Source organism: Epinephelus lanceolatus, chromosome 23, assembly GCF_041903045.1.
Source record: "Epinephelus lanceolatus isolate andai-2023 chromosome 23, ASM4190304v1, whole genome shotgun sequence".
Lineage (NCBI taxonomy): Eukaryota > Metazoa > Chordata > Actinopteri > Perciformes > Serranidae > Epinephelus > Epinephelus lanceolatus.
The window spans coordinates 26,228,726-26,244,196 of record NC_135756.1 but is presented as its reverse complement, the minus strand read 5'-3'; the positions used below and the strand labels follow the sequence as shown (position 1 = coordinate 26,244,196).

Below are 15,471 nucleotides of genomic sequence, written 5' to 3'. Positions count from 1 at the left end.
ACTTCTTACAAAAGCCTTTCAGATGGTACACAGCAGTACTGCCGTGTATACTGGGACATGCTTGTGTTACATGAAAGCAGTGGGCTTGAATCATACAAAGGCTAAACCCATTACAGGTCCAGAGGGGTGGGCAATACAGTGCCTTGTCCCACTCTTCTAAACAAGACTCTAGGTGCTGGAAGCTGGAACAAAGCCTTGTAACATATACATTAAACTTTAATTGTTTTTTTCCAACCCCTTCTTTCACATCTCTGAAGGAGCAGCTCCTTAAAAGTGTGCTAGATTTTCATGGCTGTGCCTTTGTAGAATAAAAGATATATGTGTAACAGTGGAGCAGGGAAAAAAATGTACTCTCTGATGCTGGAGGTAGACAGTTGCTTTTCAAATTCCAAGTTTTGGTCCTTTATTTTATTCAGCAGTGAAATGCCATGAATACAGAAAATAATAACGTCTGTTACAATTCTCAACCATGACCTTCTAATGTCAGAGAACCTTTAACGTATGGACACAGTACACAGTAATGAAAAGTATCAAAAGAAGTTGTTGAATCTCGATCAAAAAGGAAATGAAACAAACGGAAAAATAAAAGTTTTCACCAATTACATAAACATATGTTTGCTACAGTCCCAATTTACTGTATACATAGGGGGATCATATTCCCAATTATTAGAGAAGGATAGCAGTAGAAAGGATACATGACTCAACTGCCAGACATAATGCTTCATAAAGTATGCACAGAGGTACAAGCAATAAATACACACATTAGGTTAAGCCTTACAGCTACGCAAAGCAGATGCAGAAAAAGCAGGTTTGCTATTCTTAGCGAGCAATGAGAGAGAAACAGTAAAAATTCAGGTAAGTCAGAAAAGAAACACTGAGATTTTTTTTTCCTCTTAGAAAAAAGTCTGGTAAATTTATGGGTCCACCAACATTTTTTTTTTTACATAAGTATGCACAGTTATCAAAATACAGACAAAATCAACCCAGAAAATCCAGACAATCCTAAAATCTAGTGGAGGAGCAGATCGCAGTTCTGGAGGTCTTTCTGGTATTATGTGCAAGCAACTATTTTAGACATTTTTTTTTTACTTAATTTATACAAAACCCATGCAAATCTACAGGTAATATGCATTCTGTGGCTGACAGGTTTTATCCCTCCCAAAACAGTATATCTGAGGTAACGCACTCCTATGCATTGTACGTAACATTTAGGCCATCGTCCCGAGGATTTTTATTATATTCTTTTTATTGGTTCTTGTTTCCAGTCCACCAAATGATTTTTAGACATGCATTTTTAAAACACAATATTCCCTTACAGGTAATCTATACATTATCATTCTACAAATGTTTGAGGACAACCTATTACAATGCAAATCTTCCATATCTTGACGCAGGGAATGTAAACGTTGGTTCGAGCCACGTCCTATGAGACAAGCGTAGTAAAGTGTAACAGCTCTTGTGGCGTTCTAATAACTCGTGCAATCTGTCATAATTGTTCTGAATTTGTTGTGCAGAGGTAGAAGCTTTTAGAAAGCCTTTTTGGGTAAGTGGGAGAACCCTTTTTTTCTTTCTTTTTTTTCTTTTTTTTTTTTTTTTTGAAAGACGCAGCGTCCTTTTTATTTGGTGTGATAAGATTATTAAGGACGTCGTCTTCAAGTCATTTTGCTGACTCCAGCTAAGTATTGAAGGGATAAGCTTTGTTCCTGGGCCCAGTACCCTCTTGACGTGGAACTGGCATGTGTGTGTGTGTGTGTTTGTGTGCTTTACATGCTGCGTGTTTGTACAGTACTGCACGTGGCTGCGTGTTAAGCTCTTACAGCCAATTCCTCGGCTTGGCACAACACTTGAAAACAACATATGCACAGTGTTTTCATTTTGGTCGTTACAGCACGATACAAAGCCACTCGTCGGTTCTTTGACAGCGTGCGTTTTCTGCAGCTGGAGAGTTTAACCGAAACAAGAAGGTTGGCAGACCGAAAGCTCGGGGGTCTGCGTGTGTCTGCGTGCATGTATGCTAGTCTCTGACAAGGTGTGTGTGTGTGTATGTGGTTGTTTTAGCAGTTCTTTATCCCATACAAGAGGAGGCAGAATTTTGTGTAACTTTGGTTTACTGAAAACAGAAATGGCCATTAAAGCAACAACACTTTTCTAGATGACATTAGCTGTGAGGGAAATGATGGGACGTAGTCTCCACAATAACTACTTCTCTTTAGTCTCCATAAGTATCAAGTGTGTTATAAAAAGCTGGTTACCTATACAGAATACACCTGCGGTAGCACCAGATGTATCTATATAGTTTAGAAGCTATGAACCACACAATGAGTATTTGATGATGTTAAAGTAGGGCTGGGCAATATGTTGATATAAGACTAGATATCGTCTTGGATTTCGGATATCGTAATATCGTAAGTGTTGTCATTTTCTGGTTTTAAAGGTCAAGTGTGTAGGATTTACTGTATAATCACAGCAAATAAGAATTATTGTGTTTTCATTACCATAGAATGAGCGGGTCCTCAGCTATGGAGTACACCATATTGCACCACCATGTTTCTACAGTAGCCAAGGACAGACAAATCAAATAATGGCTCTAGATAGGGCTATATGTGTTTTTATGTTGGCCACCAAAGTTAGCAGCCCCTCTGTGACAAGCAATGCTGGAAAAACACTGATTTTTTTTAACGTGAAACAGCTTCATTCAGTGTTTTTACCGGTTTAATTTACCAGGTATGTTTGTTCTAAAGAGGAAGAAACCACTACGGATAATTTGGCTCCTGGTAAAAATCTTCCGGACGTCTGCATCTTGTGTTATCAGAGCAAAAAGGTGAGCACACATTAGCAGATGCTGGGCTAGCGGCCTGTCTACGATGAGCCAAGCAGCTTTGGAGAAACACATTGGCTTAAATCACAGAGTCAGTCTGTTTTGGAAAGGAAGAGACCTCTCTGCAGATGATTTAGCTCCCGGTAACAACCTCCTGAACAATGAAAACTAAAGGAATTATAACCGGGAGCTCACACTTGGCACACTGGAGAAGTTTCAGCTTGTTGCAATGTGCAGTCCTCACCACTAGATGCCACTAAATCCTACACACTGTTCCTTTAAAGGCAGCATTACAGTAAAGTGGTGTATTTTTCTGAACTTACTGGACTGCTTTAGCTTTTCTGTTGTTTGCCTTTACCCACTTAGTCATTATATTCACATCACTGATGATTTTTTTTGTTTTTATGAAAAGTCTATGCGTAAATATTTTGTGAAAGCACCAATACTCAACCCTACAATATTGTCGCAATATCAATATCGAGGTATTTGGTCAAAAAATATGGTTAATATTCGATTTTCTCGATATGGCCCAGCCCTACGTTAAAGCAAATATCACCTAGAAAAGGTCAACGTTCACCTTAGATATCCTCTTCTGTAATGGCTATTATTATTTGCTTTCACATGGTAACCGAGCCATTTCATATCAACTTGAAATTATGACTTATTTGGCTTCACTAGATATTTTTCATGTTTGGTTAGCGGTGTTTTCAGTTTCGGTTTCGACACGGCTCGGAACAAAGCCGCCACGGAAATAACACGTGACATTACTTTTGACAGTCCCACTTAGAACATTACATATTCACCAGGTTAGAAAAACAAATCCTAAAAATTAAAAAATGCATCGGATGTGTAATGTGTAACAAAAAGTTTAAAAGAAAGTTAATGAAAATAAAAGTCACAACAACACGATGTTTCTGCACTTCCGTTGAATACACAAATGTTTTGTTTTGGTCATGATCCACTTTTACAGTTAGCTGCTATCTACCAGTCAAATCACCAGCACAGAATGCCTGCAGTTCAAATATCACATCACCTTTTTTACCTACAGTACGTCTGGCAGAAAATCTCCAAAGTGGACTTTTCTATGAGTTATCAAATTACACATCAAAATCAGCATTTATTTCCCCTCTCTCTTTCTCGTGATCATCTTTGTATAGGGCTAAATGAAACAATCCCAGAGGTTATTCGAAGGTAGTTTGCGGAACAAAAGCTTCTCTTTGTACTAGTTTAAAGTCGCAGAAGACGGACCAAGAGGAGTTTGGCGGCTTCTGTCTATAAGCTATTGGCCATTGCTAGTGTTGGCTTTGGTTTCTAGCTGTTGCCTGTGACTGTTTGCAGGTAGACAAAGCTTTAGAACGAGGAGGTAAGGAGAACAGCGAGAAGAAAAATTATGCGGAAATGGGTTTGTTTTGTAAATGGTGCTTTATACAAACTATTAATTTTCCCCCAACTTAATTTCCAGTTTTTTTTAACTTTTAATCACAAAGAGATAATCGACTGGAAGCCAACTTTTTTTTTTTTTTTTTTTTTTTAAACTTTTTTTTCTGGACAGCTGCAACAACAGTCTTGGTACCGCAGTTCCGTTACTGGTGTGATTCAGGGAATGGCATTTACAGTTGGTGGTGTCTAAAATCAGATTTTGAAATTAACGATGTTAGAAAAAAAAAAGAAAGAAAGAAAAAAAGCTAAAAATAATATACTGGTTTTTTATAATAGTAGCAACATACAGGCAGTGACACAAATTTCTGAGACTACTCCTGTGCAAATGATAACAGAGCAACAACTTGAATTGAACCAGCAATTGTCTCTAGACATTAACAACTACTGGGGGTTGGATTATTCACAAACATAAAACGTCTTCCTTTTTGGCAGTATATGAGGCCGCTAGCTTTCAACGGAACATGATTTGCTCATTTGTTTCAGGTTTTTTCCCACCATCCGTGAGTCCATCATCCTTGTACTGTATGTGGCCACGCCATCTCTAATGAAATAGGTCTCAAAGAGTTAATTCTTTTTAATCAGACATCTCATGCCTGTCATGTTTGGGGGATCCCAAAGGGCTGCAACAAAGAGTTCCTTTGGACCGGTCTCCAATCCGGATGCATGCTCAATAAATAGTCCCAGTGGTGAGAGAGACAGAGAGAGAGTCAGCTGTGGTTTGCTTGGACTGTGGAGTGGTTTCTAGTCTTGCAGGAGGTCTGTGTGAGAGAAACAGTGCGGCTGGGTGAGGGGATACGTCGGCCAAAAACTGTATCCTAGTCACTCCAGGTCCTCTGATAAGTTCCCTTCCTCCAGCTCCCGGTCGTCGTCCAGCTCTGGACTGTGATTGGCTGTCGTCACCAGTGACATCGGACAGTCCTCGTCATCCATGTTAAGTGGCTCCTCCTTCACGTGAATGGGTGGCCTGTGGCACAATCACACAGCCGATACATGTTAGATTTACATGTTTTATGACGAATTCCTGCAGCCAAGAGCACTTGTTTGACCTTGTGTAATTTTTATGTGCACAAACAGTTAGAAAATTGTTAATATTACATCTATAAAATCATACTATGTAAAAGAGACAAAGGATTTCTGTAAATGAAATACACAATGTGGTGCTCAGCTAGCAGACAGATATTTTGTTGTATCAAAAAACAGGCGTGTAACAGCCATTACATGCATTATCTAGTGAAAGTAACAACCATGTTGTTTGCGAGACGCTAATTCGACATGATGCCTCACGTCTACTGTAAGTAAGCGCATGAAAATTGCATGAAAAACATGGCCCCTGTAAGGCCGATAAGCTGTGATGTTCCAGACATGTTTGGCATTTAAAAGTTTACTGATGACACCAGGTTGAAATACATGAAAAAGGAAAAAAAAGGGGGGGAAAAAAACAGGCCACATGATAAATAATGGAGAATTTCTCATCCCTGAGCCCCCTGGAGCAAAGGCAGAGGAGAGGCTTTTTTATCTAGTTAATAGAAAGCGCAGCCACTCGTTAATATGCAGGGGCTGTGCATGTCGCTCCTCAAGAGGAAAAACCGGCAGCTAGGTTCTGCCATTAATCAACTTCAGCCCCGGCAGTTCGCTCGGACACCATGATACATGTTTTTAACTCTAAATGGATGAATATCTTTAGCCACTGTCAATAAGCACTGGGCAGGAAGCAGCAAGCGGCGCAGCGAGCAGGATGCCTCTCCCTTCAGAACAACAGAGGAGTGGGCGAAAAAAAAAAAAAGTGTTGGGCGACTAAAAAGAATAATAATGCTGTCACACACAAACAAGGCATAACATGATCTGGGGCCCTAGTCGGGGAGAGGGGTTTGTGCCACGATGATAAATCTGACAAAACCTAATTATTTCTGACACATCGGATGCATCAGAAAATCCCCCTAGACTTTGAAAGAGGAGAGTGGGGAGAGGAGAGAGGGAGACTTATCAAGTGGTAGTATGTTAGGACGCGTCTCATAGCCTCTCTCCTGGGTTGCCTTCATCAGTGGAAGGTGGTGGTGGTGGTGGTGGAGGGGGGGTGGGCCTTTGAATTTGAAAAGAATTTTAAAAGGTACAGATGACTTTAATATTCAGAGCCAAATACTGTAAATTAATATTCTGATGTGGTGGGATGAAGAGAGGAGGCTGATCTGAGCTGGATGCAAGCGGAGCAATGAATATTTCTGTTTCTGCCCCTCAGATTCACAGAGGCAGTGAGAGGCGGGAGAAAAACACCTCGGCCAAGAGGTTACACAAACAGAAACACTAGCTCTGCTCCCTTTGGACAATACTCAGTCTACTAAATAAATTATTATTATTTTTTTATTACCAAGTAAAGTCAATTCTGTTGTTTGTTTGTTTTGTGAAACACAGTATAATCACATGTTGTTTTTTATTTCTTTATATTCACACCATACTCATATTTATTTCCTTAATGTCAGTTAATGAAACCCTTATAGGTAGGGCTACAATGATTAATTGATTAGCTGTCATCTACGTATTAATCTCCAACTAATTTGATAATTGATTAATCGGTCTGAGTATTTTTTTTTTTTTTAAGGAAAACAAAAGTTGAAATCTCTGATTCCAGCTACTTAAATGTGAATATTTTCTTTTTTCTTTTTATTCCTCTGCGATGGTCAACTGAACATCTTCGGGTTGTTGACAAAACAACATTTGATGATGTCATCTTGGGCTTTGGGAAACACTGATCGACATTTTTCACAGTTTTCTGACATTTTATAGATCAAACAGCATATCGATTAATTGAGGAAATAATCGACAGATCAACCGACAATGTAAATGTTTGTTAGTTGCAGCCTGACTTATAGGTGCAAAGAGGTCCAATCTCCTTGTGCTGAAACAATTATAAATGCAGAAAATGCATCAACAACAGCCTTGATATTATATCATTTATGGAGCGAAAATGCCAATCATGTATTTACAGCTTTTAAAATGTGGGTGTTGGCTTCATATTTTTAAAAAATATTTGTGTTTTGGACTGTTGAACGTTGGTTTTATATGGCATTTTATAAACTGATAAAATATTTGCGCTAAAAAAAATTAGTATTTTGCTATTTTCACTACTTTGTTTTACCTAAAAATTCAAACCGCCTTCACATTTACATTCTAAAACTTTACATACATAGATTCATGTGTTTACACATAATGAATTTATTTGAAAAGGATTCATGGGTAACAGTCTGTCATCAATGTTGTGTACTGTACTGTTTATTAATGGGTTAGTTTTTCTAAACTTTTTTTTCAGAATAGGCCTATTTATCTTTGCTAATATTATGCTGGATTCATGTTAATGTGTATATATTTTAATTCTTGGGAAAAAAAACATCGAACAATTATCAAACACAAATTTGGTGCCCCCCCCGCGGTAACTTTAAAGACCCCCTAAGGGTCATGGACCCCCTGTTGAGGACCCCTGCTTTAAGTCCCTTTTTTTGTCCTTTATAAGCAAGAATACAAACATCTAATTGATGGTTATAAAACATTATAATATAGTCGTACCAGTATTTTTAAGCAATTATTCATGTACCGTATTTGCCAACAATTTCATATCATGATAACTGTGTTTTATTATATTGTCATTTATATCAACCTTTTCTTAAACGTATATACTGCTCCTCTGTTATTCTGATGTGCAGCTTGTGAAGTGTTTGTGTGGCTTTGAGGACAGAAAAATATGCAGGACCATATTCACAGGCCTGAGCTTTCTGACACTTTATTAAAATATGTGGATGAGCCATTTAGTACTTAATGGCTAGCTGCCATTATTGAGTCACTCAGGAGTAAACGCTGGACTTTGCGGTGTAATAAATACGAGGTGCTCTGTGTGTGTGTGTGTGTGTGTGCGCTGGAGATGCCTGCTCTCACATCAATTGGAGATTAGCACCAGCAATCATGCAGAGGTATGTCAGGGATGCAAATAAGGTCATTAGTCCACGGGCCTAATGGTAGGTTGGGGGACAGGAGAGGTGGTGTGGCGGAGGAGGGGGGACTGGAAAGATGGGTGAAGGCAGGGGTGAAGACTGGGGGGGGGGTGGGGGGGGGGGCAATCAAAGACATTCATAACATCTCACTGTGATTCATTAACAAAGAGGGGTGGTCACCAAACAATTAGATGTGACAGCACAAGACACAGCTGATAAAATAGAGTGATATTACATAGATTTTATTGGCTTTTATTTGAGTGCAGCGCTACATCGGTTTCTAGGAATAAATATTCTGCTCTGGTCATTTTGTGTGAAGTTGCTAATTTACGTTGGAAACCCTGATTCTACAGTTGCAGAGTCTTTCCTGGTTTATAGTGCTACTTCTTTTAAGCATACCCCTTAGGGTGTACACCAGCACGTGCATACACACAAGTGCAAACGCACGCACGCGCACACACCAGGCATGGCCTGGGGCGATCTGGTTCGCGGTTAAGCAGATAGCATTAACCTTCAGACGTTGCGGGGAAAGAGGGGTTTGTCTAATTGTTGGATTGACTTGGTTGTGCTGAGGAGTCCTCTCCTGAGAAAGGCCTTCAAGGTGATGTACTATTTAGTTTAGTGCTACAAGCCACTCCATTATTTAAACAACATCCTGGAAAAAGCCGGTCGTGAAAAACACATTTCTTCCATTTTGAGGTTGTCGTGGCTGTGTAAAGGCAGGCGGTGATGGAGGGAGAGAGGGATGGATGAATGCATCTGATCCTCCCGTAGCCACTCATGTCAGTGTCAAGGCGGCGTGGCCAGAGAGAAGAGAAAGCAAGCGAGGAAGAAAGAGAAAGTCAATGCTGTCCGGTTACTAAAAGTTAAATGACCTGGGGGAGTGGTAACACTGGGATTCTGTCTGGAGCTGGGCAGATTTGCTCCACTTAACACCCCATTTCAGAGAGGGGTAAACACGTCCGAATAGATTAATGTATAGACGTCTGGTAGGGCTAACCAAACGCTGCTCTCTTCTCACAGATACACTCCGAGAGAGGCATGGAGCCTGAGTGCACCCTTTCTCCATTACAGGAGTGGTTAGCTGATGTTGGCTGACTTTGCAACATGAGCTTTGATGGACAGTGGAATCATTAATGTGTAATTTATGTGTGTTTGTGTCAGAATGTGACTTGTGAGTGTTTCCCTGCATGCCACTTTCACCACAGCGAGGGCTCACGCAGACCTGTGTGACATCACTGGCTTCAGACATTCCTGAAACTCACAAGATTAATTTTTAAAAAAAAAAAAACACACTCTCTTTCTCTCTCTCAGCTCCATTAAAACGAAGATGGGAAAGAAGGGGGGGGGGGGCATTTTAAAGTAATTAATGCTACACTTGCTCAATATTAATAGGAACAGTCTTGCATAAAATATAGCAGCTAAACCCCTATAATGCAGACAGTGGTGTAATTAAAGAGGAATGTGTAATAGAGCCTATTTATAGAATTAGAACTAACTGTTATCCAAAACGTCAGGCTCACCTCAGGTATTAGCACAGTGCCACTGAAATTATTAACACACGAGACAGAGGAGAGAAGTGTGCTTATGATACAATACATGGTGGAAATTGAACCTTGCCCTCGGGTCATGGCATACTGAGAACATACTGGTGTCGTGGGTTAAATATCAGGCAATTAAACTAACAAAGGGCAAAAGGACAGCGAGTGAATTTGGTGTAGGAGTGGAGGTGGGGGGAGTTGAACATGTGCCTGCATTCTCAGATAGGTACTCATAAAAATGTGAGATGTGTGACGCAATTATCTCTTAAACACCACAGTGAGTGAGTATGAACGGATTCTGGGTTAAAGGACAGTGCGTGGTTTCTTATTTTTACTTGACCTCTATTTTCACTTGACTAGTTTTTTAAAATAATTATCAAATAAAGCCAAATGATTTTGCTTTTTTTAGTGCTAATTATCAGTAACATTTATGCTTGTGTGTTGCTGCATACAGTGCACACATAGATGCAGTATCAGCATCAGGAACTCACATGTGTCCTGGTGGGGAGTATCCGGGGCTGCTGTGTCCGTTGGTGTCCAGGTGGTCGAGTGAGCCGTTGAGACCCTCGTGAGCTGACTGCAACAGGGTGGGGGGACTGCCGCTCAGCGTGCCTGGGGGGCTGCCGCCCAGCAGCCCCGGTGGACTCCCTCCCAACAGCCCGGGTGGACTTCCGCCCAGCAGCCCGGGTGGACTTCCGCCCGCCAGGATGGACGGGTCTCCGCCGAGGAGGCCGTGGCAGCCCATTGGGCCCGTGGAGCTGCTGTTCATGAGGCCGGGGGTCCCCAGCAGAGGCAGGGAGGTCTCCGCCAGGGCAGCCTGCGGGAGAGACGGGAGAGGAGGAGAAATATTGAGGATTACAGTTTGAAGGACGGTTGGTGAGAGGTAAGCTGCAGGTGGGCGGTGTGGAAAATGGGACAATGAGAGAATGCTGGAGCTTTACATGAGGGCTGAGGGAAGATGGAGGACGGATATGAGGGCATAATCATGTCAAAAAAGGTTCAAGAGTGTATAACAGGCAGGTGAGGTGTATGGAGAGAGTGATGCAAGAGGAAAACATGGCAGGTGAGAGAATGAGAAGATTTAACACAGTAATTATTTAAACACAGTTGTCTCACGCTAAACTTTTTTTATTCTGTTGCAGGCTATTTTTCCCCCTGTGACACCCCGCTGATGACTGCCTCCCCCAGCTGCCATTCATATGCCCTTGTGTGGTGTGGCTATTAAAAAAAAAAAAGTCCCCCAAAAACTTTACCTCCAAATAATAAAAACTCCTGACACTTTCGCCTGCTGCGCATTAAAGTTATATACAGTGATTAAATTTTTAAAGTTTTTGCCATGAGCACCTCGCCGGCGTACACTATGAAGCCAAATCATTTATGACAGCTTAGATAAATATTAATGCACATGCCCTTGCATTTGCACATGCCACTATCAATCTAGGGTCTGCTGCCACAGCTGAAAGAAGGGGGAGAAAGAACGGAAAGAAAGAGGGAGAGTTGCTTCCTGATTCGACCACAGGGTGGCCTTCTGAGTCTGACGGTGTACAGGAAAGAGAGGGAGGGAGAAAGAGAGAGAGAGAGAGAGGAGATACAGAAACACATGAGCAGAGAAAAGAGGCAGAAATCTGAGTTATAGAGAGAAAAAAAAACTTGCTTGCTCTTATAAGTGCGAGTGCTAATGTGGAGCCCTATTGTTCACAGCAACCACACTCATTCAGTCACTCAATTGGTCAATCAGCCAGGCAGTAGTCCTGCCTGTCAATCAAACAAACAGGCAGCTGGGGAGTCTCTGAGGCGTTTGGTTCATACCTGTAAGCTGGCGTTTAGTGCAGTTCCATAGCCAAGACTGGAGGGCAGGTTCTTGACAAGTGATGGGCTTCTGGATATGATGTAAAGAAAGAAACAAACAAAATAGAAATTAGTTCACACTGTGACTTGATTTGGACATAATAATGTTATTAATTTAAACAGAAAATATAGCAGGCAGACTTTATTATACATAAAGAAAGAAATTGGGAGAAAAAGAGTGTGTTTAAAAAAGAGGGCTGAATTTGGGCCCTGTCATCCCCTGTGATCCTCTGGGTGTCATTGACCTTCAGATCTAGATCTAAGGAGGGGTGACAGAATTCGTACCCTGTGATCTTCTGCGACCTGCGTTTCTGGTACTCCATCTCATCTACCGTCCACACCGCCCCCTTCACATTCTCCACGCGCACAAAGCACTTGTGCAGACTGAGGTTGTGGCGAACAGCGTTCTGCAGAGAGACAAGATGACACCCAGGTCAGAGGGATGAGGTAAAAATGAATCATATTCATTTATTAACCTTCAAGAAAAAAAGAAAAAAAAAAAGACAGACGAAGGCTTGGAAATTGATTTTTTTTCTTGCATTTTGAAGAAATTCTTAACATTCACGCACCATTGATTTAATTAGTAAAAATTGAGTGAGAGCGAATGCTCTTACAAGTCCTGCACACAGTACATATCAATCAGAGTAAGTAGGCTAAAAGGAGGTAATCAGCATAGCGAATGGCTTATGGTGGTGACAGAAGTGGTAATGCCGGCCTTGATAATGGTGATGTCAGTAACCCTTTCTGCTCCAGAAAAGCATTTCTCTTAATGGACACATCGCTTTAAAGATGACAGTATTGCAAGAAAAAAGACAGTCATCAGGAGGCCCTCGTGTCAGTGTGTGTGTGTGTGCCTGCAAGAATAAGGAGGATTAAGGTGAACTGTATCTGACATCTATATGTCCAAATATCCTCCATGTGGTGTCACATCTGGTGTTGAATACACGCTTACATGACACAATTATCTCTCCTCTGTCTAATCAAAGCTGTATTTAAATTAAAACAGGATATATCTTTCACACAGTACACCAGTAAGGTGTTTTCATTAATTACAAAATAAGGCAACCTATAGAGAAAAAAGCTCTCTTATATTACTATGACCATAATTAAAACATGCATCAGACTCTACAAATAATAACCTTGGCTTTAATATCCCTGCCTCTCATATTTATCATCTCCCTAAGCTTGGTGTGTACTGCTCTTTCTCCAAGAAAAAGGGATTCAAAAAAAAAAGAAAAAAACTCATAAGCAGATCTCGCATCTGACCTGAAAATCCCAGGATTTGATTGATCTTAATGCCCATGGCTCTGAATATGATAATTTTAATATTAATGAGCAAATGAGCAGTTTTATTATGCATGCTATATAGTTAGAACTAATAAGCTTCTGGGTGAGAGAAAAAGAGAGAGAAAGGAAAGTGGGGTGAGGTGTGGGGGGGCAGATCCCTCTTTTGAGCTGATGAGACCAAGCTGAGATATTAAACTACCTTTCATTTCTTTCTTTCTTTAGTTTCTTTTTTTTTTTTTTAAACAAATTCTCTCCGTTAATCAAATGACAAGCCCGTCGCTGATCATCCCACTAATGCTTACAAAGGGAATTGTGGCGCTGTGGGTGTAAATAGATCACCTTGGTTATTGTGCGGGCCGGGAGACAAGATATTTCTAATGTCATTGTGATATCATTGCTTTTCACAAGCAGCAAGAGCTTTTTTAAAAAAACATTTAAAATGCCACATATGCATGTGGTTGTGTTGTTCTGTGCTGCAAACAGCCTCTGAGAAACACATCTTGTCATAACATTATTACGCAGCAAAACACGGCACGTTACTGTACCTAACAAACTGGAAAAGGGCACCGATCTTTTTGCATGCCCTCCTGAATTGGTGATCACACGCCCATGTGCTCATTTGCATCCCAAATCCAAATTAATTCACTTTGCTAAATCTAGTGCTGCGCCACGTCTTGCATACTGATGAGCGGCTGGTCGAGTTTTCCCTCCAGTCCTCTGTGCAGCCACAAAGGCTAAAGGCGGCTAACGAATGACGCGCAGGGGCCACGGGATGAAACACTGGAGACAGTGACGCTCGGCGAGGCTTTCTTTATCAGCGTGCAGACACACTTCTGGTGAAAATGTGCTGCTGGGAAAGACATTTTTTCCCATCTTTGTGGAGGCAGACAGGACAATAAAGTTGTAGGGACAGATATACAAATGGGCCCTTTTGTGTGGGTAAATAAAGAGCGCTCCCTCCATGACAGGCCAATTCTCACTGTCCTCCCTGCTTTAGTTCCACGTGAACACACCCTTAACCCCTCTCTTAGACACAGTTTATGTGTTTGTACATGGGAGCGCCTGCGAGCGTGCATCTCTGGCCTGCCCCCCCTTCAAACAGCTGAGAGCTGGTTAACAGGCAAACAGCCATCTTTCGTCCTAATTAACCAATGATATGCGAGAGAAGGTGGTTTCAGGAGTAGGAGGTGGGGTGTCTCTCTTAACAAAAGGTGCTGATGATGGAGTGGCTGCTGTATAATTAGTGCATCACAGCCCTCTCCTCTCCGCGCCAAGCCTCCGCTATTAATTGCACCAAATTAGAAAACGATATCTGAGGCAGAATAATTCCTTCGGCTGTCATTTCCAAACAGAAAAGGCGGAATGGCGGAAAAAATAAATAAAAGGGAAGAATGGGCTCTATTCAAGAGGAAGGTTAGAAAGAAGGGGAGAGGAGTGTGAATCACTCACTGCTGGGTAAATATATGCTTTCTAAAGGTTTCTGACTCCAGCTAGAGGAAGGAGTAGTCTTTACTGTAAGAGGAGTGAAAGGGCGCAGCGAGGTGCAAGTGGAGGTGGAGGGTTGCGCGGGGGCCGAAGGTTCATCAAGGTTACCTTCCAAGTTGCAGCATTGCGTCTGAAGTAGGCGAACGTGCGTGTGAACCAGCTGTAGATTTCATTAAGCGTTAACTGCATGTCGGCAGAGTCCATGATAGCCTGAAATGAGATGACATCAAATAATGGTTTACTAACGAGACCACATAACTGACACACACACACACACACACATACACACACACACCAACGGATTGTGAGAGCTGCCATGATTCATGCAGCAATTAATTTTAATCTAATCAGGCAAAGTTAATTTATTTCCCACTCACCTGTCTTATGAGGGTTGCATAAGTAAATGGCGGTCTGACATCTGCGTTCTTATAAAACTCGTAGTTTGGGGCAATCTCTGGAAAAATAAATACTGTGTCACCACCTGAAATAATTGGTAAATTTTTATTCCTTTAGGTATTGAATTTACTCAAGGTTTCATCAAATTAAAAGGGGGGAGAGAAAGAGGGGAGGGGGGGGGGGACAAAGAGGATAGGGGTGGGGGGTTAGAGGGGGCACATCAAATCAGCATTTTCTATGTCTAACAAAATGCATTTTTAATTAATCTCTCTCGTGAGAGATCTTAAACACTAATACATCCATAAAATGAGATCCGTGTAGTTAGTTAGGGTGAAGTTGAATAATTTATGTGTCTTCACACTAAACACAGAGAGAGTAAATATAAACATCAAAGACGGACCGTTTAAAATGCAAAGCTTAACACATGGAATGTCTTAATGTAATAAATATTGTATTTTTTCACCATTATTTGAACTTAATTAACATTCATGTAATATTTATGCACAGAGGAAGTTCTTGTCTATTTACATATAGAGTGATTAAACACAGGCTTGCTTTTATAAACCCACCAGACGTCTCACATTGGTAAGACCAACAAGCCTCTGTGGTTGTGTGCGTGTGTTTCTGTCAGTGTTCACGTGTGTGTGTGTGTGTCTGTGTGTGTTAAAAAAAGTAC

At 41.2% G+C, this 15,471-nt stretch overlaps 1 protein-coding gene across 10 annotated transcripts in view; it reads right to left on the bottom strand.

Annotated features, from left to right (window-relative positions):
* Nucleotides 1–386: 386 nt before the first annotated feature.
* foxp2 (forkhead box P2) overlaps nt 387–15,471 on the bottom strand; it is a 117,876-nt gene continuing 102,791 nt past the window's right edge. For 7 of the 10 annotated variants that reach the window (XM_033614567.2, XM_078164932.1, XM_033614571.2 and 4 more), the window contains 6 exons: nt 14,777–14,880; nt 14,508–14,609; nt 11,913–12,034; nt 11,589–11,658; nt 10,271–10,596; nt 387–5,222 (listed from right to left, as the gene is read on the bottom strand). In XM_033614567.2, the coding sequence (XP_033470458.1) occupies nt 5,078–5,222; nt 10,271–10,596; nt 11,589–11,658; nt 11,913–12,034; nt 14,508–14,609; nt 14,777–14,880 (869 nt within the window). In that variant the 3' untranslated portion in view covers nt 387–5,077. The remainder of the gene's footprint in view (nt 5,223–10,270; nt 10,597–11,588; nt 11,659–11,912; nt 12,035–14,507; nt 14,610–14,776; nt 14,881–15,471) is intronic. The other 3 variants (XM_033614572.2, XM_078164933.1, XM_033614575.2) reach the window with 1 other exon arrangement.